Source organism: Rutidosis leptorrhynchoides, chromosome 6 (assembly GCF_046630445.1).
Source record: "Rutidosis leptorrhynchoides isolate AG116_Rl617_1_P2 chromosome 6, CSIRO_AGI_Rlap_v1, whole genome shotgun sequence".
In the NCBI taxonomy this organism is placed as follows: Eukaryota; Viridiplantae; Streptophyta; class Magnoliopsida; order Asterales; family Asteraceae; genus Rutidosis; species Rutidosis leptorrhynchoides.
In genome coordinates, this window is record NC_092338.1 from 80,369,908 (window position 1) to 80,394,840 (window position 24,933).

The 24,933-nt window shown below is 34.1% G+C and overlaps 1 protein-coding gene across 1 annotated transcript; it reads left to right on the forward strand.

The window, feature by feature from the left end:
• The first annotated feature begins 21,806 nt into the window (after positions 1 to 21,806).
• Positions 21,807 to 23,255, forward strand: LOC139853807 (uncharacterized). Its single transcript, XM_071843158.1, has 3 exons — positions 21,807 to 22,474; positions 22,607 to 22,940; positions 23,028 to 23,255. Exons 1-3 carry the CDS (start codon positions 21,807 to 21,809, stop codon positions 23,253 to 23,255), a joined length of 1,230 nt encoding a protein of 409 aa, XP_071699259.1.
• The last annotated feature ends 1,678 nt before the right edge of the window (positions 23,256 to 24,933 follow it).

Below are 24,933 nucleotides of genomic sequence, written 5' to 3' on the forward strand. Positions count from 1 at the left end.
TTTATATTATTTATTTAATAAAACTACTAATTTTATAATTTTAATAAAACTTATTTAAACTAAATACATAAATATAAAGTAAAAAGTAAAAATAAAACTAAAATTAATAATAATAATAATAATAATTAAGTTAAATAATAATAATAATAATAATTAAAACCCGTAATTAATGCAGTTTTAGGGCTTCCTGTGCGAGTGTCAGAGTAGCTCCGCGAGTCGCGACAAATAAAGAAGAAAACCCCGCGAGTCGCGGGGTTCAGAATTTGAGCTGACAGGTTTCACTTTTTACGCGTTTTTCTTTATTTTATTTTTTTTATTTTGTTTTCTGTTTTTTAAATAATTAAAAGATATTAAAATTAAAACTTATATTTTTATAAACTAAAATAAAAATAAAGAAACTTATAAAACTTAAATATTTAACAAAATCCTAAAAATACTAATATTTTTGTTTGTCTTTTTATATTTTTGAATAATTAAAACGTATTTTTACAAAAACGAATTTTAATAAAAGTAGATAAAAATCTTTTTTTTTTTTTTCTTTTTTATATATATATTAGCGTTGCGCTTCCGGCTTTTAAGATAAGTCCCCGGCAGCGGCGCCAAAAATACTTGATGTCGAACGAGGTGTATATAAAATAGTTTATATTTTACTAGAAAATACTATTAAATACGATACAATTTTACACAAGATATTTATTTATTTATAGAATGGATATACTTAAACCTTGCTACAACACTTATAGGCAGTGTACCTAATCGTACAGTAGTGTAGTTTTTTAGTAAGTCCGGTTCGTTCCACAGGGAAATCTTTAAACAAAGCTCAACGCTATATTAGTTTATTTTTATAAAAATACAAATATATATATAGGTAATATTATTATTATAAAGGGGAGTTTTTACCGTTTAATGACCGGTTTGTCGATTTTAAAACTTTAGTCGCAGTTAAAACCTAATGTAAAATATTAAATAAATATAAGACTTAAATTAAAGCGTAAAGTAAATAACGATAATAAAATAACAATAAATAAAAGTGCGATAATTAGAAGTGCAATTAAATATAAAATAAAAGAAATAAAATATGAAATAAAAGAATTATGCTTATTTAAACTTCCGTAATCATGATGTTTGACGTGTTGATTTTAGTTTTATGCCCATGGGTTAATTGTCCTTTGTCCTGGATTATTCAATATGTCCGTCTGGTTTTTGTCCATAACAGTCCATCAGTCATAAATATAAATTGCAAGTGTCCTTGTCAAATTATTATTATACCCGAAGATAAATATTCCAACTAATTGGGGATTCGAATTGTAACAAGGTTTTAATACTTTGTTTAATGAATACACCAGGTTATCGACTGCGTGTAAACCAAGGTTTTACTACTTTGTTAACAATTACACCAATTACCCTTGAATGTAATTTCACCCCTGTTTTAATTATTCTAGTGGCTATTAATCCATTCCCGTGTCCGGTTAAATGAACGATTATTCGTACATATAAATACCCCGCCCATCGTGTCCGATCGAGTTTATATGGTAATTTATAGGGACGCCCAATTGTAAATCTTTATATTAACATTAACAAACTTTCATTTAGTTAAACAAATATAAAGCCCATTAATAGCCCATAGTCTAGTTTCCACAAGTGTCGTTCTTTTGTCCAAACCCCAATTATGGTACAAAGCCCAATTACCCAATTTTAGTAATTAGCCCAACATCATGATTACTTCGTTTTAAACAAGCATAATAATAACTTAGCTACGAGACATTAATATAAAAAGGTTGAACATAACTTACAATGATTAAAAATAGCGTAGCGTTACACGGACAGAATTTCGACTTACACCCTTACAACATTCGCTAACATACCCTTATTATTAGAATTATAATTAAAATTAAAATATAAATTATAAATATAAATATATTTACGTATATATTGAGAGAGAGATTGAGAAATAAGATGTGTAATTTGATCAGAATTCGGTTTGCTTTATAGCCAGAAGTGAATTTTGGGGCTCCGCGACTCGCGGCAAAATGGCCTTAAAACTCCGCGAGTCGCGGAGAGATATTTACAGCTCACACCCTTGGAGTTTCCTGCTGCCGACGGTTTTTAATATATATATATAATATATATATAATTAATATAATTAATTATATATTATATTATATTTATATACATAGTTAACTTGTAATTTTTAGTCCGTTGCGTCGAGCGTTAAGAGTTGACTCTAGTCCTGGTTCCGGATTTTCGAACGTCCTCGCGTACAATTTAATATCTTGTACTTTGCGTTTTGAATCTTGTACTCTTGTGATTTCGAGACGTTTCTTATCAATAATTGGAACCTTTTTGATTGTCTTTTGTACTTTTGAGCTTTTTGGTCGTTTGCGTCTTCAATTCGTCGAATCTGTCTTTTGTCTTCACCTTTTATTATTTAAACGAATATCACTTGTAAATAAAACAATTGCAACTAAAAGCTTGTCTTTCTTGAGGAATAATGCTATGAAATATATGTTCGTTTTTAGCATTATCAATTACCAGACTTAATAAAAAGGGGCATATTCGATTTCGATAATTCAACCATAGAATGTAGTTTCACGTACTTGTGTCTATTTTGTAAATCATTTATAAAACCTGCATATATTCTCATCCCAAAAATATTAGATTTTAAAAGTGGGACTATAACTCACTTTCACAGATTTTTACTTCGTCGGGAAGTAAGACTTGGCCACTGGTTGATTCACGAACCTATAACAATATATACATATATATCAAAGTATGTTCAAAATATATTTACAACACTTTTAATATATTTTGATGTTTTAAGTTTATTAAGTCAGCTGTCCTCGTTAGTAACCTACAACTAGTTGTCCACAGTTAGATGTACAGAAATAAATCGATAAATATTATCTTGAATCAATCCACGACCCAGTGTATACGTATCTCAGTATTGATCACAACTCAAACTATATATATTTTGGAATCAACCTCAACCCTGTATAGCTAACTTCAACATTCACATATAGAGTGTCTATGGTTGTTCCGAAATATATATAGATGTGTCGACATGATAGGTCGAAACATTGTATACGTGTCTATGGTATCTCAAGATTACATAATATACAATACAAGTTGATTAAGTTATGGTTGGAATAGATTTGTTACCAATTTTCACGTAGCTAAAATGAGAAAAATTATCCAATCTTGTTTTACCCATAACTTCTTCATTTTAAATCCGTTTTGAGTGAATCAAATTGCTATGGTTTCATATTGAACTCTATTTTATGAATCTTAACAGAAAAAGTATAGGTTTATAGTCAAAAAAATAAGTTACAAGTCGTTTTTGTAAAGGTAGTCATTTCAGTCGAAAGAACGACGTCTAGATGACCATTTTAGAAAACATACTTCCACTTTGAGTTTAACCATAATTTTTGGATATAGTTTCATGTTCATAATAAAAATCATTTTCTCAGAATAACAACTTTTAAATCAAAGTTTATCATAGTTTTTAATTAACTAACCCAAAACAGCCCGCGGTGTTACTACGACGGCGTAAATCCGGTTTTACGGTGTTTTTCGTGTTTCCAGGTTTTAAATCATTAAGTTAGCATATCATATAGATATAGAAAATGTGTGTAGTTAATTTTAAAAGTCAAGTTAGAAGGATTAACTTTTGTTTGCGAACAAGTTTAGAATTAACTAAACTATGTTCTAGTGATTACGAGTTTAAACCTTCGAATAAGATAGTTTTATATATATGAATCGAATGATGTTATGAACATCATTACTACCTCAAGTTTAGTAGTTAAACCTACTAGAAGTGACAAGAAATGATCTAGCTTCAAAGGATCTTGGATGGCTTGAAAGTTCTTGAAGTAGGATCATGACACAAAAACAAGTTCAAGTAAGATTTTTACTCGAATTAAGATAGTTTATAGTTATAGAAATTGAATCAAAGTTTGAATATGAATATTACCTTGAATAAGAAAGATAACCTACTATATATAACAAAGGTTTCTTGATCTTAGATGATTACTTGGAATGGATTAGAAAGCTTGGAAGTAAATTAGTAAACTTGAAGGGATTTTTGAAGTGTTCTTGAAGTGTTCTTCCTATGATGATTATAGCTTGATTCTTGAAGTGATTTTTGATGAAGATGATGATTAACTACTGGAAAAATACATTCATAATATTGTGTGTGTGTTGAGAGAGAATTAGAAAGAGAATTGGAAGTGAAATGGAGTGAATGATGAGTGGTAATTGGTGAGTGGTGAGTGGGGTTAAAAGGAGTTCTAGTTAGTTGACTAGCTCATGGTAGAAGTTAAAATTGATTAGTCATACATGACATAATCAAGAGTGGAATCCCATGCTAGTTCCTATTGGTATATACTCATAGTAAGTACGTTTTGAAGCTGTGTATAATACGGGTAAGAATACGACTAGAATTCTTGATGAAAGAAAAGAATGGAAATGTAACTGTAACCATTTTCGTTAAGTATGAGTGTTTTGATATATGTCTTGAAGTCTTTCAAAATTATTTTAATACATCTAAATACACTACATGTATATACATTTTAACTGAGTCGTTAAGTCATCGTTAGTCGTTACATGTAAGTGTTGTTTTGAAACCTTTAAGTTAACGATCTCAATTAATGTTGTTAACCCATTGTTTATTATATCTAATGAGATGTTAAATTATTATATTATCATGATATTATGATATATTAATATATCTTAATATGATATATATACATTTAAATGTCGTTACAACGATAATCGTTACATATATGTCTCGTTTCGAAATCCTTAAGTTAGTAGTCTTGTTTATATGTATATAACTCATTGTTAATATACTTATGGAGATACTTACTTATCATAATCTCATGTTAACCATATGTATATCCATATATATATCGTCATGTCATTTTTACAAGTTTTAACGTTCGTGAATCGCCGGTCAACTTGGGTGGTCAATTGTCTATATGAAACATATTTCAATTAATCAAGTCTTAACAAGTTTGATTGCTTAACATGTTGGAAACATTTAATCATGTAAATATCAATCTCAATTAATATATATAAACATGGAAAAGTTCGGGTCACTACAGTACCTACCCGTTAAATAAATTTCGTCCCGAAATTTTAAGCTGTTGAAGGTGTTGACGAATCTTCTGGAAATAGATGCGGGTATTTCTTCTTCTTCTGATCTTCACGCTCCCAGGTGAACTCGGGTCCTCTACGAGCATTCCATCAAACTTTAACAATTGGTATCTTGTTTTGCTTAAGTCTTTTAACCTCACGATCCATTATTTCGACGGGTTCTTCGATGAATTGGAGTTTTTCGTTGATTTGGATTTCATCTAACGGAATAGTGAGATCTTCTTTAGCAAAACATTTCTTCAAATTCGAGACGTGGAAAGTGTTATGTACAGCCGCGAGTTGTTGAGGTAACTCAAGTCGGTAAGCTACTGGTCCGACACGATCAATAATCTTGAATGGTCCAATATACCTTGGATTTAATTTCCCTCGTTTACCAAATCGAACAACGCCTTTCCAAGGTGCAACTTTAAGCATGACCATCTCTCCAGTTTCAAATTCTATATCTTTTCTTTTAATGTCAGCGTAGCTCTTTTGTCGACTTTGGGCGGTTTTCAACCGTTGTTGTATTTGGATGATCTTCTCGGTAGTTTCTTGTATAATCTCCGGACCCGTAATCTGTCGATCCCCCACTTCACTCCAACAAATCGGAGACCTGCACTTTCTACCATAAAGTGCTTCAAACGGCGCCATCTCAATGCTTGAATGGTAGCTGTTGTTGTAGGAAAATTCTGCTAATGGTAGATGTCGATCCCAACTGTTTCCGAAATCAATAACACATGCTCGTAGCATGTATTCAAGCGTTTGTATCGTCCTTTCACTCTGCCCATCAGTTTGTGGATGATAGGCAGTACTCATGTCTAGACGAGTTCCTAATGCTTGCTGTAATGTCTGCCAGAATCTTGAAATAAATCTGCCATCCCTATCAGAGATAATAGAGATTGGTATTCCATGTCTGGAGACGACTTCCTTCAAATACAGTCGTGCTAACTTCTCCATCTTGTCATCTTCTCTTATTGGCAGGAAATGTGCTGATTTGGTGAGACGATCAACTATTACCCATATAGTATCAAAACTACTTGCAGTCCTTGGCAATTTAGTGATGAAATCCATGGTAATGTTTTCCCATTTCCATTCCGGGATTTCGGGTTGTTGAAGTAGACCTGATGGTTTCTGATGCTCAGCTTTGACCTTAGAACACGTCAAACATTCTCTCCTACGTATTTAGCAACATCGGCTTTCATACCCGGCCACCAAAAATATTTCCTGAGATCCTTGTACATCTTCCCCGTTCCAGGATGTATTAAGTATCTGGTTTTATGAGCTTCTCTAAGTACCATTTCTCTCATATCTCCAAATTTTGGTACCCAAATCCTTTTAGCCCTATACCGGGTTCCGTCTTCCCGAATATTAAGATGTTTCTCCGATCCTTTGGGTATTTCATCCTTTAAATTTCCCTCTTTTAAAACTCCTTGTTGCGCCTCCTTTATTTGAGTAGTAAGGTTATTATGAATCATTATATTCATAGATTTTACTCGAATGGGTTCTCTGTCCTTCCTGCTCAAGGCATCGGCTACCACATTTGCCTTCCCCGGGTGGTAACGAATCTCAAAGTCGTAATCATTCAATAATTCAATCCACCTACGCTGCCTCATATTCAGTTGTTTCTGATTAAATATGTGTTGAAGACTTTTGTGGTCGGTATATATAATACTTTTGACCCCATATAAGTAGTGCCTCCAAGTCTTTAATGCAAAAACAACTGCGCCTAATTCCAAATCATGCGTCGTATAATTTTGTTCGTGAATCTTCAATTGTCTAGAAGCATAAGCAATCACCTTCATTCATTGCGTTAATACACAACTGAGACCTTGCTTTGATGCATCACAATAAATCACAAAATCATCATTCCCTTCAGGCAATGACAATATAGGTGCCGTAGTTAGCTTTTTCTTCAATAACTGAAACGCTTTCTCTTGTTCATCATTCCATTCAAATTTCTTCCCTTTATGCGTTAATGCAGTCAAGGGTTTTGCTATTCTGGAAAAGTCTTGGATGAACCTTCTGTAGTAACCAGCTAGTCCTAAAAACTGGCGTATGTGTTTCGGAGTTTTCGGGGTTTTCCACTTTTCAACAGTTTTTATCTTTGCCGGATCCACTTTAATACCTTCTTTGTTCACTATGTGACCGAGGAATTGAACTTCTTCCAATCAAAATACACACTTTGAAAACTTAGCGTACAATTCTTCCTTCCTCAATACTTCTAACACCTTTCTCAAATGTTCACCGTGTTCTTGGTCATTTTTTGAGTAAATAAGTATGTCATCAATGAAAACAATGACAAACTTGTCAAGGTATGGTCCACACACTCGGTTCATAAGGTCCATGAACACAGCTGGTGCATTAGTTAAACCAAACGGCATGACCATAAACTCGTAATGACCGTAACGTGTTCTGAAAGCAGTCTTTGGAATATCATCTTCTTTCACCCGCATTTGATGATACCCGGAACGTAAGTCAATCTTTGAATAAATAGACGAGCCTTGTAGTTGATCAAATAAGTCGTCGATTCTCGGTAGTGGGTAGCGGTTCTTGATGGTAAGTTTGTTCAACTCTCGGTAGTCGATACACAACCTGAATGTACCATCTTTCTTCTTGACAAACAAAACAGGAGCTCCCCACGGTGATGTGCTTGGTCGAATGAAACCATGCTCTAAAAGTTCTTGTAATTGGCTTTGCAGTTCTTTCATCTTGCTGGGTATGAGTCTGTAAGGAGCACGAGCTATTGGTGCAGCTCCTGGTACAAGATCTATTTGAAATTCAACGGATCACTGTGGGGGTAACCCCGGTAATTCTTTCGGAAATACATCGGGAAATTCTTTTGCAATGGGAACATCATTGATGCTCTTTTCTTCAGTTTGTACTTTCTCGACGTGTGCTAGAACAGCATAGCAACCTTTTCTTATTAGTTTTTATGCCTTCAAATTACTAATAATATGTAGCTTCGTGTTGCCCTTTTCTCCGTACACCATTAAGGGTTTTCCTTTTTCTCGTATAATGCGAATTGCATTTTTGTAACAAACGATCTCTGCTTTCACTTCTTTCAACCAGTCCATACCGATTATCACATCAAAACTCCCTAACTCTACTGGTATCAAATCAATCTTAAATGTTTCGCTAACCAGTTTAATTTCTCGATTCCGACATATATTATCTGCTGAAATTAATTTACCATTTGCTAATTCGAGTAAAAATTTACTATCCAAAGGCGTCAATGGACAACTTAATTTAGCACAAAAATCTCTACTCATATAGCTTCTATCCGCACCCGAATCAAATAAAACGTAAGCAGATTTATTGTCAATAAGAAACGTACCCGTAACAAGCTCCGGGTCTTCCTGTGCCTCTGCCGCATTAATATTGAAAACTCTTCCGCGGCCTTGTCCATTCGTGTTCTCCTGGTTCGGGCAATTTCTAATAATGTGGCCCGGTTTTCCACATTTATAACAAACTACATTGGCATAACTTGCTCCGACACTACTTGCTCTGCCATTACTCGTTCCGACACCATTTGTTCCTTTCGTTCTATTAACCCCTGGTCCGTAGACCTCACACTTCGCCGCGCTATGACCATTTCTTTTACACTTGTTGCAAAATTTGGTGCAGAACCCCGAGTGATACTTTTCACACCTTTGGCATAGCTGCTTCTGATTGTTGTTGTTGTTGCGGTTATTATTGTTATTGGGATGATTGTTGTAGTTGCTATTGTTGTTGTTGTTGTTGTTGTTGGGCTTTTGTTGTAGTTGCGATTGATGTTTCGATTGTTGGGATAATTGTTGCGATTATTGTTGTAATTGTTGTTGTTGTTGTATTGGTGATTCTTATCACCGTTTTCCTCCCACTTTCTTTTGACTTGCTTCACATTGGCCTCTTCAGCAGTCTGTTCTTTAATTCTTTCTTCAATCTGGTTCACTAGTTTGTGAGCCATTCTACACGCCTGTTGTATGGAGGCGGGCTCGTGTGAACTTATAACTTCTTGGATTCTTTCCGGTAATCCTTTCACAAACGCGTCGGTCTTCTCTTCCTCATCTTCGAATGCTCCCGGACACAATAGGTACAATTCTGTGAATCGTCTTTCGTACGTGGTAATATCAAATCCTTGGGTTCGTAACCCTCTAAGTTCTGTCTTGAGCTTATTGACCTCGGTTCTGGGACGGTACTTCTCGTTCATCAAGTGCTTGAATGCTGACCACGGTAGTGCGTACGCATCATCTTGTCCCACTTGCTCTAGATAAGTATTCCACCATGTTAACGCAGAACCTGTGAAGGTATACGTAGCGTACTTCACTTTGTCCTCTTCAGTACACTTACTTATGGCAAACACCGATTCGACCTTCTCGGTCCACCGTTTCAATCCGATCGGTCCTTCGGTTCCATCAAATTCCAAAGGTTTGCAGGCAGTGAATTCTTTGTAGGTGCATCCTACACGATTTCCTGTACTGCTAGATCCAAGGTTATTGTTGGTATGTAGCGCAGCCTGTACTGCGGCTATGTTTGAAGCTAGAAAAGTACGGAATTCCTCTTCATTCATATTCACGGTGTGTCGAGTAGTCGGTGCCATTTCCTTCAAAATAGTCAAATGAAACAAGTTAATCATACAGAATATTAAGAGTAGTTAATAGTATTTCGTAGCATAATATGAACTCATTTATAAAAGCTTTTTCTTCATATTAGCGTTTTATAAGTTTAAATTCGGGTAGTACCTACCCGTTAAGTTCATACTTAGTAGCTAATATACAATTCAACTACTACAATTCTATATGAAAAACAGATTATAATAATATTTCGCGTTCAAACTTTTACACAATATTTTACAAACTTACAATACCGCTTATTTTACATATAGCATGAAATATATCACACAATAAATTTGATACAAGATGGTTGTGAAGATAATTCTAGCTAGTACACAAGTCGTTCAGCAAAGGAAATAAAGACACGTAATTCATACGTCCAGAAACAAGTCATGCATTCTGGTTTTACTAGGATTACTTCCCATCCTTGGTCTTGTGGAACATAACCGTTATGGCCGTTGATAAGACAGTGTGTTGTAACGTCGTCAAAGGGACGAGGGTTACGTAATATCCAACAGTCCCGTAACAATCTAAAAACCTCATTTCTTACCCCAATTACCGACTCCGTCACTTGTGGGAACGTTTTGTTTAATAGTTGTAGCCCGATGTTCTTGTTCTCACTTTGGTGAGAAGCGAACATTACTAATCCGTAAGCATAACATGCTTCTTTATGTTGCATGTTAGCCGCTTTTTCTAAATCACGAAGTCCAATATTCGGATATATTGAGTCAAAATAATTTCTTAACCCATTGCGTAAAATAGCATTTAGGTTCCCCGCAATATATGCGTCAAAGTAAACACATCGTAACTTATGGATTTCCCAATGTGATATCCCCCATCTTTCGAACGAAAGCCTTTTATAAACCAAGGTATTCTTGGAACGTTCTTCGAATGTCTTACAAACTGATCTCGCCTTAAATAGTTGTGCCGAAGAATTCTAACCGACTCTAGACAAGATTTCATCAATCATGTCTCCGGGTAGGTCTCTTAAAATATTGGGTTGTCTATTCATTTTGTGTTTTTATACTCTAAAATAGACAAGAGTTAGATTCATAAAAAAAAAATACTTATTAATACAAGCAATTTTTACATATATCATAAAGCATAAGCACACTATATTACATATATTACACCACACGAATACAACTATCTTATTCCGACTCGCTTGTTTCTTCTTCTTCGGTTTGGTTCATTTTGCCAAGTTTCTAGGGATATATGATGTTCCCCTAATACGAGCCGTCGTTTTCCACATTGGTTTAGAAAAACCTGGTGGTTTAGAGGTTCCCTGGTCATTGTTACAACTTAAGTACTTCGGGGGTTGACGATACATATAAAGTTCATCGGGGTTGGAATTAGATTTCTCTATTTTTATGCCCTTTCCCTTATTATTTTCTTTTGCCTTTTTAAATTCAGTTGGGGTAATTTCTATAACATCATCGGAATTCTCGTCGGAATCCGATTCATCGGAGAATTGGTAATCCTCCCAATATTTTGCTTCCTTGGCGGAAACACCATTGACCATAATTAACCTTGGTCGGTTGGTTGAGGATTTTCTTTTACTTAACCGTTTTATTATTTCCCCCACCGGTTCCGATTCTTCTTCCGGTTCCGATTCTTCTTCCGGTTCCGATTCTTCTTCCGGTTCCGACTCTTCTTCCGGTTCCTCTTCGGGAACTTGTGAATCAGTCCACGAATCATTCCAATTTACATTTGACTCTTCATTATTATTAGGTGAGTCAATGGGACTTGTTCTAGAGGTAGACATCTATCATATAATATCAAATGTGTTAAGAGATTAATATATCACATAATATTCACATGTTAAAAATATATAGTTTTCAACAAAATTTGTTAAGCAATCATTTTTCAAGTAAACACGGTCGAAGTCCAGACTCACTAATGCATCCTAATAAACTCGATAAGACACACTAATGGAAAATTCTGGTTCTCTAAGACCAACGCTCTGATACCAACTGAAATGTCCCGTTCTTATTGATTAAAAACGTTCCATATTAATTGATTTCATTGCGAGGTTTTGACCTCTATATGAGACGTTTTTCAAAGACTGCATTCATTTTTAAAACAAACCATAACCTTTATTTCATAAATAAAGGTTTAAAAAGCTTTACGTAGATTATCAAATAATGATAATCTGAAATATCCTGTTTACACACGACCATTACATAATGGTTTACAATACAAATATGTTACATCGAAATCAGTTTCTTGAATGCAGTTTTTACACAATATCATACAAGCATGGACTCCAAATCTCATCCTTATTTAAGTATGCGACAGCGGAAGCTCTTAATAATCACCTGAGAATAAACATGCTTAAAACGTCAACAAAAATGTTGGTGAGTTATAGGTTTAACCTATATATATCAAATCATAATAATAGACCACAAGATTTCATATTTCAATACACATCCCATACATAGAGATAAAAATCATTCATATGGTGAACACCTGGTAACCGACATTAACAAGATGCATATATATAAGAATATCCCCATCATTCCGGGACACCCTTCGGATATGATATAAATTTCGAAGTACTAAAGCATCCAGTACTTTGGATGGGGTTTGTTAGGCCCAATAGATCTATCTTTAGGATTCGCGTCAATTAGGGTGTCTGTTCCCTAATTCTTAGATTACCAGACTTAATAAAAAGGGGCATATTCGATTTCGATAATTCAACCATAGAATGTAGTTTCACGTACTTGTGTCTATTTTGTAAATCATTTATAAAACCTTCATATATTCTCATCCCAAAAATATTAGATTTTAAAAGTGGGACTATAACTCACTTTCACAGATTTTTACTTCGTCGAGAAGTAAGACTTGGCCACTGGTTGATTCACGAACCTATAACAATATATACATATATATCAAAGTATGTTCAAAATATATTTACAACACTTTTAATATATTTTGATGTTTTAAGTTTATTAAGTCAGCTGTCCTCGTTAGTAACCTACAACTAGTTGTCCACAGTTAGATGTACAGAAATAAATCGATAAATATTATCTTGAATCAATCCACGACCCAGTGTATACGTATCTCAGTATTGATCACAACTCAAACTATATATACTTTGGAATCAACCTCAACCCTGTATAGCTAACTCCAACATTCACATATAGAGTGTCTATGGTTGTTCCGAAATATATATAGATGTGTCGACATGATAGGTTGAAACATTATATACGTGTCTATGGTATCTCAAGATTACATAATATACAATACAAGTTGATTAAGTTATGGTTGGAATAGATTTGTTACCAATTTTCACGTAGCTAAAATGAGAAAAATTATCCAATCTTGTTTTACCCATAACTTCTTCATTTTAAATCTGTTTTGAGTGAATCAAATTGTTATGGTTTCATATTGAACTCTATTTTATGAATATAAACAGAAAAAGTATAGGTTTATAGTCAGAAAAATAAGTTACAAGTCGTTTTTGTAAAGGTAGTCATTTCAGTCGAAAGAACGACGTCTAGATGACCATTTTAGAAAACATACTTCCACTTTGAGTTTAACCATAATTTTTGGATATAGTTTCATGTTCATAATAAAAATCATTTTCTCAGAATAACAACTTTTAAATCAAAGTTTATCATAGTTTTTAATTAACTAACCCAAAACAGCCCGCAGTCTTACTACGACGGCGTAAATCCGGTTTTACGGTGTTTTTCGTGTTTCCAGGTTTTAAATCATTAAGTTAGCATATCATATAGATATAGAACATGTGTGTAGTTAATTTTAAAAGTCAAGTTAGAAGGATTAACTTTTGTTTGCGAACAAGTTTAGAATTAACTAAACTATGTTCTAGTGATTAAGAGTTTAAACCTTCGAATAAGATAGTTTTATATATATGAATCGAATGATGTTATGAACATCATTACTACCTCAAGTTTAGTAGGTAAACCTACTGGAAGTGACAAGAAATGATCTAGCTTCAAAGGATCTTGGATGGCTTGAAAGTTCTTGAAGTAGGATCATGACACAAAAACAAGTTCAAGTAAGATTTTTACTCGAATTAAGATAGTTTATAGTTATAGAAATTGAATCAAAGTTTGAATATGAATATTACCTTGAATAAGAAAGATAACCTACTGTATATAACAAAGGTTTCTTGATCTTAGATGATTACTTGGAATGGATTAGAAAGCTTGGAAGTAAATTAGTAAACTTGAAGGGATTTTTGAAGTGTTCTTGAAGTGTTCTTCCTATGATGATTATAGCTTGATTCTTGAAGTGATTTTTGATGAATATGATGATTAACTACTGGAAAAATACGTTCATAATAGTGTGTGTGTGTGTGTTGAGAGAGAATTAGAAAGAGAATTGGAAGTGAAATGGAGTGAATGATGAATGGTAATTGGTGAGTGGTGAGTGGGGTTAAAAGGAGTTCTAGTTAGTTGACTAGCTCATGGTAGAAGTTAAAATTGATTAGTCATACATGACATAATCAAGAGTGGAATCCCATGCTAGTTCCTATTGGTATATACTCATAGTAAGTACGTTTTGAAGCTGTGTATAATACGGGTAAGAATACGACTAGAATTCTTGATGAAAGAAAAGAATGGAAAAGTAACTGTAACCATTTTCATTAAGTATGAGTGTTTTGATATATGTCTTGAAGTCTTCCAAAAGTATTTTAATACATCTAAATACACTACATGTATATACATTTTAACTGAGTCGTTAAGTCATCGTTAGTCGTTACATGTAAGTGTTGTTTTGAAACCTTTAAGTTAACGATCTCAATTAATGTTGTTAACCCATTGTTTATTATATCTAATGAGATGTTAAATTATTATATTATCATGATATTATGATATATTAATATATCTTAATATGATATATACACATTTAAATGTCGTTACAACGATAATCGTTACATATATGTCTCGTTTCGAAATCCTTAAGTTAGTAGTCTTGTTTATATGTATATAACTCATTATTAATATACTTATGGAGATACTTACTTATCATAATCTCATGTTAACCATATGTATATCCATATATATATCGTCATGTCGTTTTTACAAGTTTTAACGTTCGTGAATCGCCGGTCAACTTGGGTGGTCAATTGTCTATATGAAACATATTTCAATTAATCAAATCTTAACAAGTTTGATTGCTTAACATGTTGGAAACATTTAATCATGTAAATATCAATCTCAATTAATATATATAAACATGGAAAAGTTTGGGTCACTACACTTACTTCTTGTTCCAAGTTTTGAATAGAAGCTTGTTGATTTCTAAATGCTTGAGCATTTTGTTCATTAGTTTGTTTTTGAGATGTGAAAAACTGCGTTTGAGTTTCAACTAGCTTCAACATCATATCTTCTAAATTTGGATTTTTATCATCAGTTTGTGGTGGTTTGTTTTGAAAAACAGGTCTTTGCTGGTTGTAAGTATTATTGGATACTTGTTGATTGCTAGGACCTTGTTGGTTGTTGTATGGAACATTTCAGTTATAATTCTAATTTTAATTGTAGATTGGTCTTGGCGGTTGATAATTATTCTGATAATTATTTTCAGGCCTTTGGTTTATGTATGAAACATTCTCTCTTTGTTCCATTGTTAGTTCAATACTGAGACAATCTTTTGTCAAATGTGGTCCTCCACATTGCTCACAACTAATTCGTATTGAGTGTATATCTTTAGTCTTCTTTTCCATTCGTCTCTCGACAACATCTATCTTTGCGGAAATGGAATCTAAGTCATGGCTAGAATCGGCTCTAGCTGCTTTAGATGATCTAATGATATCTTTTTCTTGGTGCCACTCATGTGAGTGGGAAGCAGTGTTATCAATAATTTTATAAGCATCAGTTTCAGTTTTCTTCATAATGGAACCACCAGCTGCTATATCGATGTCTTTCCTTGTAGTGATGTCGCATCCTTGGTAGAATATTTGTACTATTTGACAGGTATCTAAACCATGTTGCGGACATCCTCTTAATAACTTTCCAAATCTTGTCCATGCCTCATATAGAGTTTCATTTGGTTTCTGTGTGAACGTAACAATTTCTCCTTGAAGTCTTACGACTTTAGATGCCGGAAAGAATTATTTAAGAAATTTTTCAACTAAAACGTCCCATGTATCGATCGCCCCTTCAGGTAACGATTCCAACCAATCTTTGGCTTCTCCTTTTAAAGTCCAGGGAAATAACATGAGATATATCTGTTCATCCTCCACTTCTCGGATTTTAAATAGAGTGCAGATTATATTAAAGGTACGAAGATGTTCATTTGGATCTTCCTTCGGCGCACCACTAAATTGGCATTGATTAGTCACCATGTGTAGAATTTGTCCTTTGATTTCATAATCTGGCGCATTAATGTCAGGATGAGTAATTGCGTGACCTTGGCCAGTGCGTTTAGCTCTCATTCGGTCTTCCATACTTAAAGGTTCCAGATTCTCCATAATTGAATTTGTTGAATCGGAATCACTAGAGGATTCTGATTTAATGGTTCGTTCCTCAACAATCTCTGTTTGAATGATTGGTGGTTCCGGAGGAAAATTTAATGGTTCAGGATCTATGAATCGTCCCTGAATATTCTCCAGATTCTCAATTGTGAGGTCGGGTTCAAAAAATGGATTATCGGAAATTTGAACTGGAGTACTTGGTCGACTGGATGATGATTCTAAAGAAAAATCAACGGCGGTAATATTTGCTAAATGTCTTGATCTAGTTACAGGTGGTGAACGTACAAAAGGTGGTGAACGTCTTGCTCGGTGCATTCACTGAATATCCTATTAGTTTTTAAAAAGGAAAGAAAAATTATATAAGTTATCCAATTAATAGACTTTTCTGATTTTGCCCACGTTTCGAATAGCCAAAAGATGCAGCAGAGGGGCAGGATTCGTTTGGTCTCAATATAATTGAGGACTGTTTGGCTCCAATAACCCGGTCCACGTACAAATCCAACTATTACTACGAACCAGAAAATTTTGATGTCTATCAATTTAACCACTTAAAATAAATTTTCGTAATTTTAAGAAATTTAGTTCTAGTTCTAGTTGTAATGGTAGGACTAGAATTATAGTTGGGTGGGATTCTAATAATGTTATTTGTAATATTCTGCATTGTACTAATCAATTGGTGCATTGTAAAGTAGAGCAAATAACTAGTCGAAAGACATTTTTCTGTTCTTTTATTTATGCTTCTAATAATGACATTGAAAGAAGAGTCTTGTGGAGAGATTTAAGCTTGCAAAAAAGAGTTGTAGGTAATTATGCTTGGTTAATTTTGGGTGATTTCAATGTTATTCTTAATCCTGAAGATACTTCTACTGGTTCTTCTGTTGTTAATAGAGAAATGGTGGAGTTCAGGGATTGTCTATATGATATTGAGGTTGAAGATTTAAATTATTCAGGGTTCCATTTTACTTGGATTCAGAAGCCTCATGCACCTAGTAATAATAAGGGTATTCTTAGGAAAATTGATAGAGTGTTGAGCAACTCTTCTTTTATTGATAATTTTCCTAGGGTTCATGTGGAATTTTGGCCTAACCTGCTTTCTGATCATAGTCCAATGGTTATTACTGTACCAAATATAGGAAGAAAACAGGTCAAACCTTTTAGGTTTAATAATCATCTTGTGATGTTATGCGAGGTGTATATAAAATAGCTTTATATTTTACAAGGAAATACTATTAAATACGATACAATTTTACACAAGATATTTATTTATTTAGAGAATGGATATACTTAAACCTTGCTACAACACTTATAGGCAGTGTACCTAATTGTACAGTAGTGTAGCTCTAGAGCCGACTTATTCCGGCATTTCCAACGCTGTGAATAGAAAGAGATTTTTCTAGTGAATTTTAGGATCGCAACTTCCTGCACAGTCCGTGCCAGTAGTGATATCCTAATTCGGCTACCTCTCCCACTCATCAAGGCAGAACATTAGAAAGGTAAACTATTGCCAAGAGAGACCGGGGAACGCTCTGCCCCTTCACATGTGCACAGTTTGCTTGGTCTATTTGAGATTGTTCCTTTTAATCGTAATCCCTATTTGTTCCATAGCTGAAAGAACGTTTGGAAAAGGCTGGAGTTTTTTGATTTCGAAAAAATTTTCATGGTGGATCAAGGCATAGATGGGGGAGTCCTTTCTTGACATCGGAAGAGCGAAATAGCACACAAAGAACATGAACAATCAGTCCCTCCATCCTTCCAGTGAAGAAGGACTTGCACAAATGGGAGATTGGGTCGAAATCTATTTGTGAGATTAGGGACTGGAAAAAGGAATAGGTCAGAGATGGCTTTTCTTCTTAGGTTGATTGTCAGTCAACGGTGCTTTCTTCTTTTTAGCTTTCTTTTACGGCTGGGGCATTGAGCTTTAGTTAAGCTACATCCATTTTAGAATAGGATCTTTACTGGGACTGGGTACCGAACGCTAAAAAGCTTCAATACTTCAGCCTGTAGGTACCGAACGCTCAAGAGCTTCTGGGCATATGTATAGAACAAATTTAGGGATTGGGCATAGTATGAAAGATCTTTTAGATGCACATATTCCACAACAGAAAGAGGTTTTGTTGGTTCCCCGGCGCTTCATGGGACGGACGTTCGCAGAGATCTGACAGAGTCACGGCATCAGATTTAGCACTAGAACTGCTCCAGTATATTGGAGGATGTACCATTGGCAAGTTGAGCTTGATCGGTAATAACGAAATATCCTTCCCCGCTCCCTCTTTTTCGACATATGCGGCGGCGGGTAGGAGCTCAACCTGTTGCCTGTGGTTTGAGACATAACCCTAGGGGAATAAAAGGTTTGGTCCTATCCACTTTTAGAGTGATCGCAGACTTAAGTAGGTCACCGATGAAGCCGACCATTAATGACTAGTTCAAAGCCCACGGAGCGGTTCTGGCTAGTCTGTTGGAAGAAGTCGAATAAGTCGGCTCTAGAGCAGTCATTGAATGTGCGACCTCAAAAAAATGTTATTGAATTCGGTAGTATTCTACCCTATGGTAGATCGAAGCTGGCAAACTTCAAAAGTCATCTTTGAAGGCTAGATAGCGTAGGAAGCAACTTAGATTGTGGTATTTAGTAAGTCCGGTTCGTTCCACAGGGAAAATCTTTAAACAAAGCTTAACGCTATATTAGTTTACTTTTATAAAAATACAAATATATATATAAGTAATATTATTATTATAAAGGGGGATTTTTACCATTTAATGACCGGTTTGTCGATTTTAAAACTTTAGTCGCAGTTAAAACCAAATGTAAAATAATAAATAAATACAAGACTTAATTTAAAGCGTAAAGTAAATAACGATAATGAAATTGCGAATAATAAAAGTGCGATAAAATAAACTTGCGATAATTAAAAAGTACGATAATTAAAAGTGCAATTAAATACAATAACAATAAAAATGCGATAATTAGAAGTGCAATTAAATATAAAATAAAGGAAATTAAATATGAAATAAAAGAATTATGCTTATTTAAACTTCTGTAATCATGATGTTTGACGTGTTGATTTTAGTTTTATGCCCATGGGTTAATTGTCCTTTGTCCTAGATTATTTAATATGTCCGTCTGGTTTTTGTCCATAACAGTCCATCAGTCATAAATATAACGTGCGAGTATCCTCGTCAAATTATCCTTATACTCGAAGTCAAATATTCCAACTAATTGGGGACTTAAACTGTAACAAGGTTTTAATACTTTGTTTAATAATTACACCAGGTTATCGACTGCGTGTAACCCAAGGTTTTAATACTTTGTTATCAATTATGCCAAGTGTCCTTGTACATAATTTCACCCCTGTTTTAATAATTCCATAGACTATTAATCCATTCCCGTATCCGGTTAAATGAACGATTATTCGTACATATAAATATCCGCCCATCGTGTCCGATCGAGTGTATGTGGTTATTTATAGGTACTTCCAATTGTAAATCTTTATATTAAAATTAACAAACGATCATTTAGTTAAACAAATATAAAGCCCATTAATAGCCCATAGTCTAATTTCCACAAGTGTCGTTCTTTTGTCCAAACCCCAATTATGGTACAAAGCCCAATTACCCAATTTTAGTAATTAGTCTAACATCATGATTACTTTGTTTTAAATAAGCATAATAATAACTTAGCTACAAGACATTAAATTAAAAAGGTTGAACATAACTTACAATGATTAAAAATAGCGTAGCGTTACACGGACAGAATTTCGACTTACACCCTTACAACATTCGCTAACATACCCTTATTATTAGGATTAAAATTAAAATTAAAATTAAAATATAAATTATAAATATAAATATTACGTATAGATAGATGGATGGATATATATTGATATTTTTGCGATCAAACTGCGTTTGCTTTTATAGGTGGTTTCAGAATTTGGGGCTCCGCGACTCGCGGCAATTTTTGTCTTCAAACTCCGCTAGTCGCGGAGCTTGATTTTCCAGCTCACCAACTTTGGAGTCTTTCTTTGCCGACGAATTTTTAATATATTATAATATTTAAATAATTATAAGAATTATTTAAATATTATATTATATTTATGTGCATAGTTGACTCGTAATTTTTAGTCCATTGCGTCGAGCGTTGAGAGTTGACTCTGGTCCCGGTTCCAGATTTTTGAACGTCCTTGCGTAAAATTTAATATCTTGTACTTTGCATTTTGAATCTTGTACTCTTGTAATTTCGAGACGTTTCTTATCAATAATTGGAACCTCTTTGATTGTATTTTGTACTTTTGAGCTTTTTGGTCGTTTGCGTCTTCAATTCGTCGAATCTGTCTTTTGTCTTCACCTTTTATTATTTAAACGAATATCACTTGTAAATAGAACAATTGCAACTAAAAGCTTGTCTTTCTTGAGGAATAATGCTATGAAATATATGTTCGTTTTTAGCATTATCATCTTGCTAATAAGGATGGTTTTGGTGGGCAGGTTAGTAAAGCCTGGAGCATTAGCAGCAGGGGGTTTGCTATGTACAATGTGGTTTGTAAACTGAAAGAAACTAAAAGAAGATTAAGGCAGTTTAATTCTGAAATAGGCAATATTTTTATGAATGTTAAGGTTCTTAGAGAAGAGCTTTTGAGGGTGTAGACTGCTGTTAATTCAGATCCTGATAATATTGAGCTAAGGGATGAAGAGGCAAGTTATTTTAGAGCATATAAGCAAGCTACTATTGATGAGGAGTTATTTTTGATTCAAAAGTGCAAGGAGCAGTGGTTGAAGGAAGGTGATTTTAATACCACTTTCTTTCATAAAGCTGTTAGAAGTAGAATTGAAGTTATTAAAAATGTCAATGGACAGAGATTTGAAGGGGATGATGTACCAGGTCAGTTTGTTAAGTTTTATGAAGATCTTTTGGGTAAAAAGCATGATGTGGTGAGTATTTTAAGGCCTGATGACTTGTTTGTTAATAAAATTGGTGTGGAAAAGGCTAATGATATGATCAGAATGGTTAATAATGATGAGATTAAAGCTGCACTATGGAGTATTGATGAAGCTAAGTCTCCTGGATCTGATGGGTTTGGGTCAAAGTTTTTTAAAGCTGCTTGGTCAATAATTGGTGATGAAGTGTGTAATGCAATCAAACAATTCTTTGTTAATGGTAAACTATTAGGTGAAGTAAATGCTACATTAATAGCACTTGTTCCTGAAAAGCAAAGTCCTGATTCTGTTGCTGAATTCAGACCTATTTCTTGCTGTAACGTGATGTATAAAATCATCAGTAAGGTCCTGGTTAATAGACTTAAGTCTTGTTTGGATGATATAGTTGATGAAAACCAATCTGCTTTCATTCCCAAAAGGCAGATTAGTGACAATATCATGCTTGCTCAAGAACTTTTGAAAGGGTATAACTGAAAGAAGGGGAAGAAACGTTGTGCTTTTAAAATTGATTTGCAAAAAGCCTATGATACAGTGGACTGAAGTTTTCTGGAAATTTGCATGAGAAAGTTTGGGTTTAATGAAGTTATGATTGGTTGGTTGATGACCTGTGTCACCACTACTCATTTTGCTATTTCAGTCAATGGTGGTAAGGTCAAAGGGGTCTAAGACAAGGAGACCCTTTGTCTCCTTATATTTTTACTATTGTCATGGTGGTGTTAAATCTATGTTTGAAAAGGAAAATTAGAGAAGATGGCAGATTTAAGTTTCATCCAGGTTGTGAGAAGCTCAATTTGACTCATTTGTGTTTTGTAGATGACTTGCTTATGTTTTGCAAGTATGATTTGCATTCTATTAGGCTGATTAAGGAGGCTTTGGATGAATTTGGTTCTTATTCAGGTTTAATGCCCAATGTTGCTAAAAGTACTTGCTATTTGGGGGGTATTACTGCTGGTGAGAAAGATCTGATTGCTGACATCATGCCATTTGCAAATGGTAAACTTCCTGTTAAATATTTAGGTTTACCATTGCTTGCATCTAGGCTGAAATGTAAAGATTGTATGCCCCTGATTGACAAGGTTAGAACTAGAATTGAAGATTGGAAAAATAAGAGTTTATCTTTTGATGGAAGGTTGCAACTCATCCAATCTGTTCTTGCTTCTTTGAATATTTATTGGATGTCTATATTTCTGTTGCCTAAATCTGTGATCTATGATACTGAAATATTGATGAGAAATTTTCTTTGGAGTGGTTCTGGCAATAATAGGGGTATAGCTAAATTAGCATGGAAGGATGTGTGTAACCTTAAAGCCTATGGAGGGTTAGGTATTAAGTCTTTGAGCAGGTGGAATAAAATCTTGATGTCAAAGCATATTTGGTACATTTTGTCCAATAAAAGTTCTATTTGGGTAAAATAGATCAAATTTTATAAACTGAGTGGTAGTAATTTTTGGGATGTTCATGTTGAGCCAAAAGCCTCATATAATTGGAGATGTTTTTTGAATATAAGGGGTGCTTTTAGACTGAAGTTTTTCAGCTGCTTGGGTAATGGTGATGGGACTTCCTTTTGGTTTGACTTCTGGCATCCTTCAGGTCCACTTTCTTCTTTAATCTGTAATATGGATATTTTTACTTCGAGGCTTGGTAGGAACTGTATGGTCAGTAGCTGCCAATTGGGTGATATTTGGGTATGGCCTTGGGATTTGTTGGAGAGTTATGATGTTAAGCTTTCGTGCTTTGTTCCTGAATTGGTACTTAATAAAGCTGATGTTATTAAATGGAGAACTTGTGATGGGAGTTTGGTTGATTATTCTGTGGGTGAAGCTTGGAGAGATTTTAATGTGGTACAAGATGTTGTCCCTTGGTTTAAAACTGTTTGGTTTTCTTAAAATATACCAAGACATGCTTTTATCCTTTGGACTGCTATTAAGGGTAGATTACCTACTCAAGACAGGCTAGAAAGGTGGGGTATTCAGGTTGACCAGGTTTGCCCGTTATGCTCATCTGTAAAAGATTCACATGATCATCTGTTTATTGAATGTTCATATACTAAACTGGTATGGTCAAAATTCAGAGGTAAAGCTCAGCTTGATAATTTAATTGAACTAATTTTGGGTGGTACTGTTTTATGGGCTGATGTGATTAATTTTATTGCTTAAATGTCGTGTTCTAAATCCATATGGAACATCATTCGAAGACTTGTGTTTGCTGGTGTTGTTTATTCAATTTGGCAAGAGAGAAATTGGAGATTGTTTCCACAAAGGAGTAGAAATCATGATGTTCTCTGTAAGAATCTGTTTGAAGTAATAAGATTAAGGTTAAGTGGTTTGACTTTAGTTGACTCTGTTAGAGTCAAAGAGGCTGTTGAGATATGGACGTTTGGTTATAAGCCTGCTGTTAACAGTTTTTAATTAAAAAATGGCAAACAAGTTTTTGTGCAGGAAAGTTATAGCAGTTTGTTGTAGCAAATTGGTGATTCATTTGTCGAGTAATATGCAAGATTTGATGGCATGGAGCAAAGGGACAAAGACTTCTATTTTTATTTGTATTAATTGTATTTGTTGTGTTTCTATTTTGCAGATTGACAAGATAGATCATAACTTTTATAGTTACATTTTGTGGTATTGGTGGATGTTTAGACATAGGTGATTGGTTATTAGAATTTCAAATATGTAATTTTGTTTGATTTTCTAGTATAGATGTTTTGTTAAAGTGTTTCGGATGGTCACTTCAAAACATCCGCCCCATGTATATATTTTTTGATAATTAATAAAATTTTTGCGGGGTACCGTCCCCTTTATCCAAAAAAAAGTGATTAGAGTGAAGTGTGATTTAATTTCAAAGTTCTGTATTGCTTGAGGACAAGCAACGCTCAAGTGTGGGGATATTTGATAGTGCTCCAAATAAACATATATTTAGTCGCAATATCATCCCAATAAGTAAAGTTTTTAGTTGTAATTATTCTATTTTTAAGTTATAATCGTTTAAATAAATAAATGTGAAGACGAAGCACGAAGATTAAAGAATTGAAGAAAAAGTGCCACTAAAGCTGGAAAAGTGCCACTAAAGTCATAGTGCACTCAAAAGTGCCACTAAAAGTGAGTTAAAGACTTGCGCGGATTTTGGGAGTTAAGGTAAATAATTTTTTGTGCAAGTTACAAGTTGCAAAACATAAAGTACGAGATATTAAAGCGTACGAAAAGACGCTCAAAAATCCGAAACCGAGACGTAAACCGAGTATCAACGTACGACTCAACGGAGCTAAAATTACAAGTCAACATTGCACAAGAATATAATATAATATATATATAATTATATAAAATTATATATATTATATTATATATATTAAATAATCGAGCCGCCCACGTTTAAATGAAGGGTGGCTGCTGGACAGGCTGGCCATGCAATCGCATGGCCATGAGGAACAAATATCATGCGATCGCATGAACCCATAAACTTGGCCAAGTCCTATAAATGGCAACGAATTCGTCCGAATGAATTACACCTTCATACTTCACACTCTTTCTTTCTCTCTATATGTAATATATATTTATATTTATAATTTTAATTTTAATTTAAGTTTAATAATAATTGAGTTATTGTAAGAAATGTTTTACGGGTTTTAAAGTCGGAGTTTTGTCCTTGTAACGCTACGCGATAGATAATCACTGTAAGCTATGTTCTTCCTTTTTAAATTAATGTCTCGTAACTAAGTTATTATTATGCTTATTTGAGCCGAAGTAATCGTGATGTTGGGCTAAATATTAAGACGAGGTTATTGAATTTTGTACCATAATTAGGGTTTGGACAAAAGACCGACACTTGTGGACATTGGAC

What these genes read in the sequence shown, in the direction of transcription:
- LOC139853807 (XM_071843158.1), top strand. Translation starts at nt 21,807, where the DNA reads ATGGTGGTGTTAAATCTATGTTTGAAAAGGAAAATTAGAGAAGATGGC. An exon ending in TTGATGTCAAAGCATATTTG is followed by an intron (nt 22,475 to 22,606) that starts GTACATTTTGTC and finishes TTTGAATATAAG; the next exon opens with GGGTGCTTTTAGACTGAAGT. An exon ending in CTTGGAGAGATTTTAATGTG is followed by an intron (nt 22,941 to 23,027) that starts GTACAAGATGTT and finishes ACTGCTATTAAG; the next exon opens with GGTAGATTACCTACTCAAGA.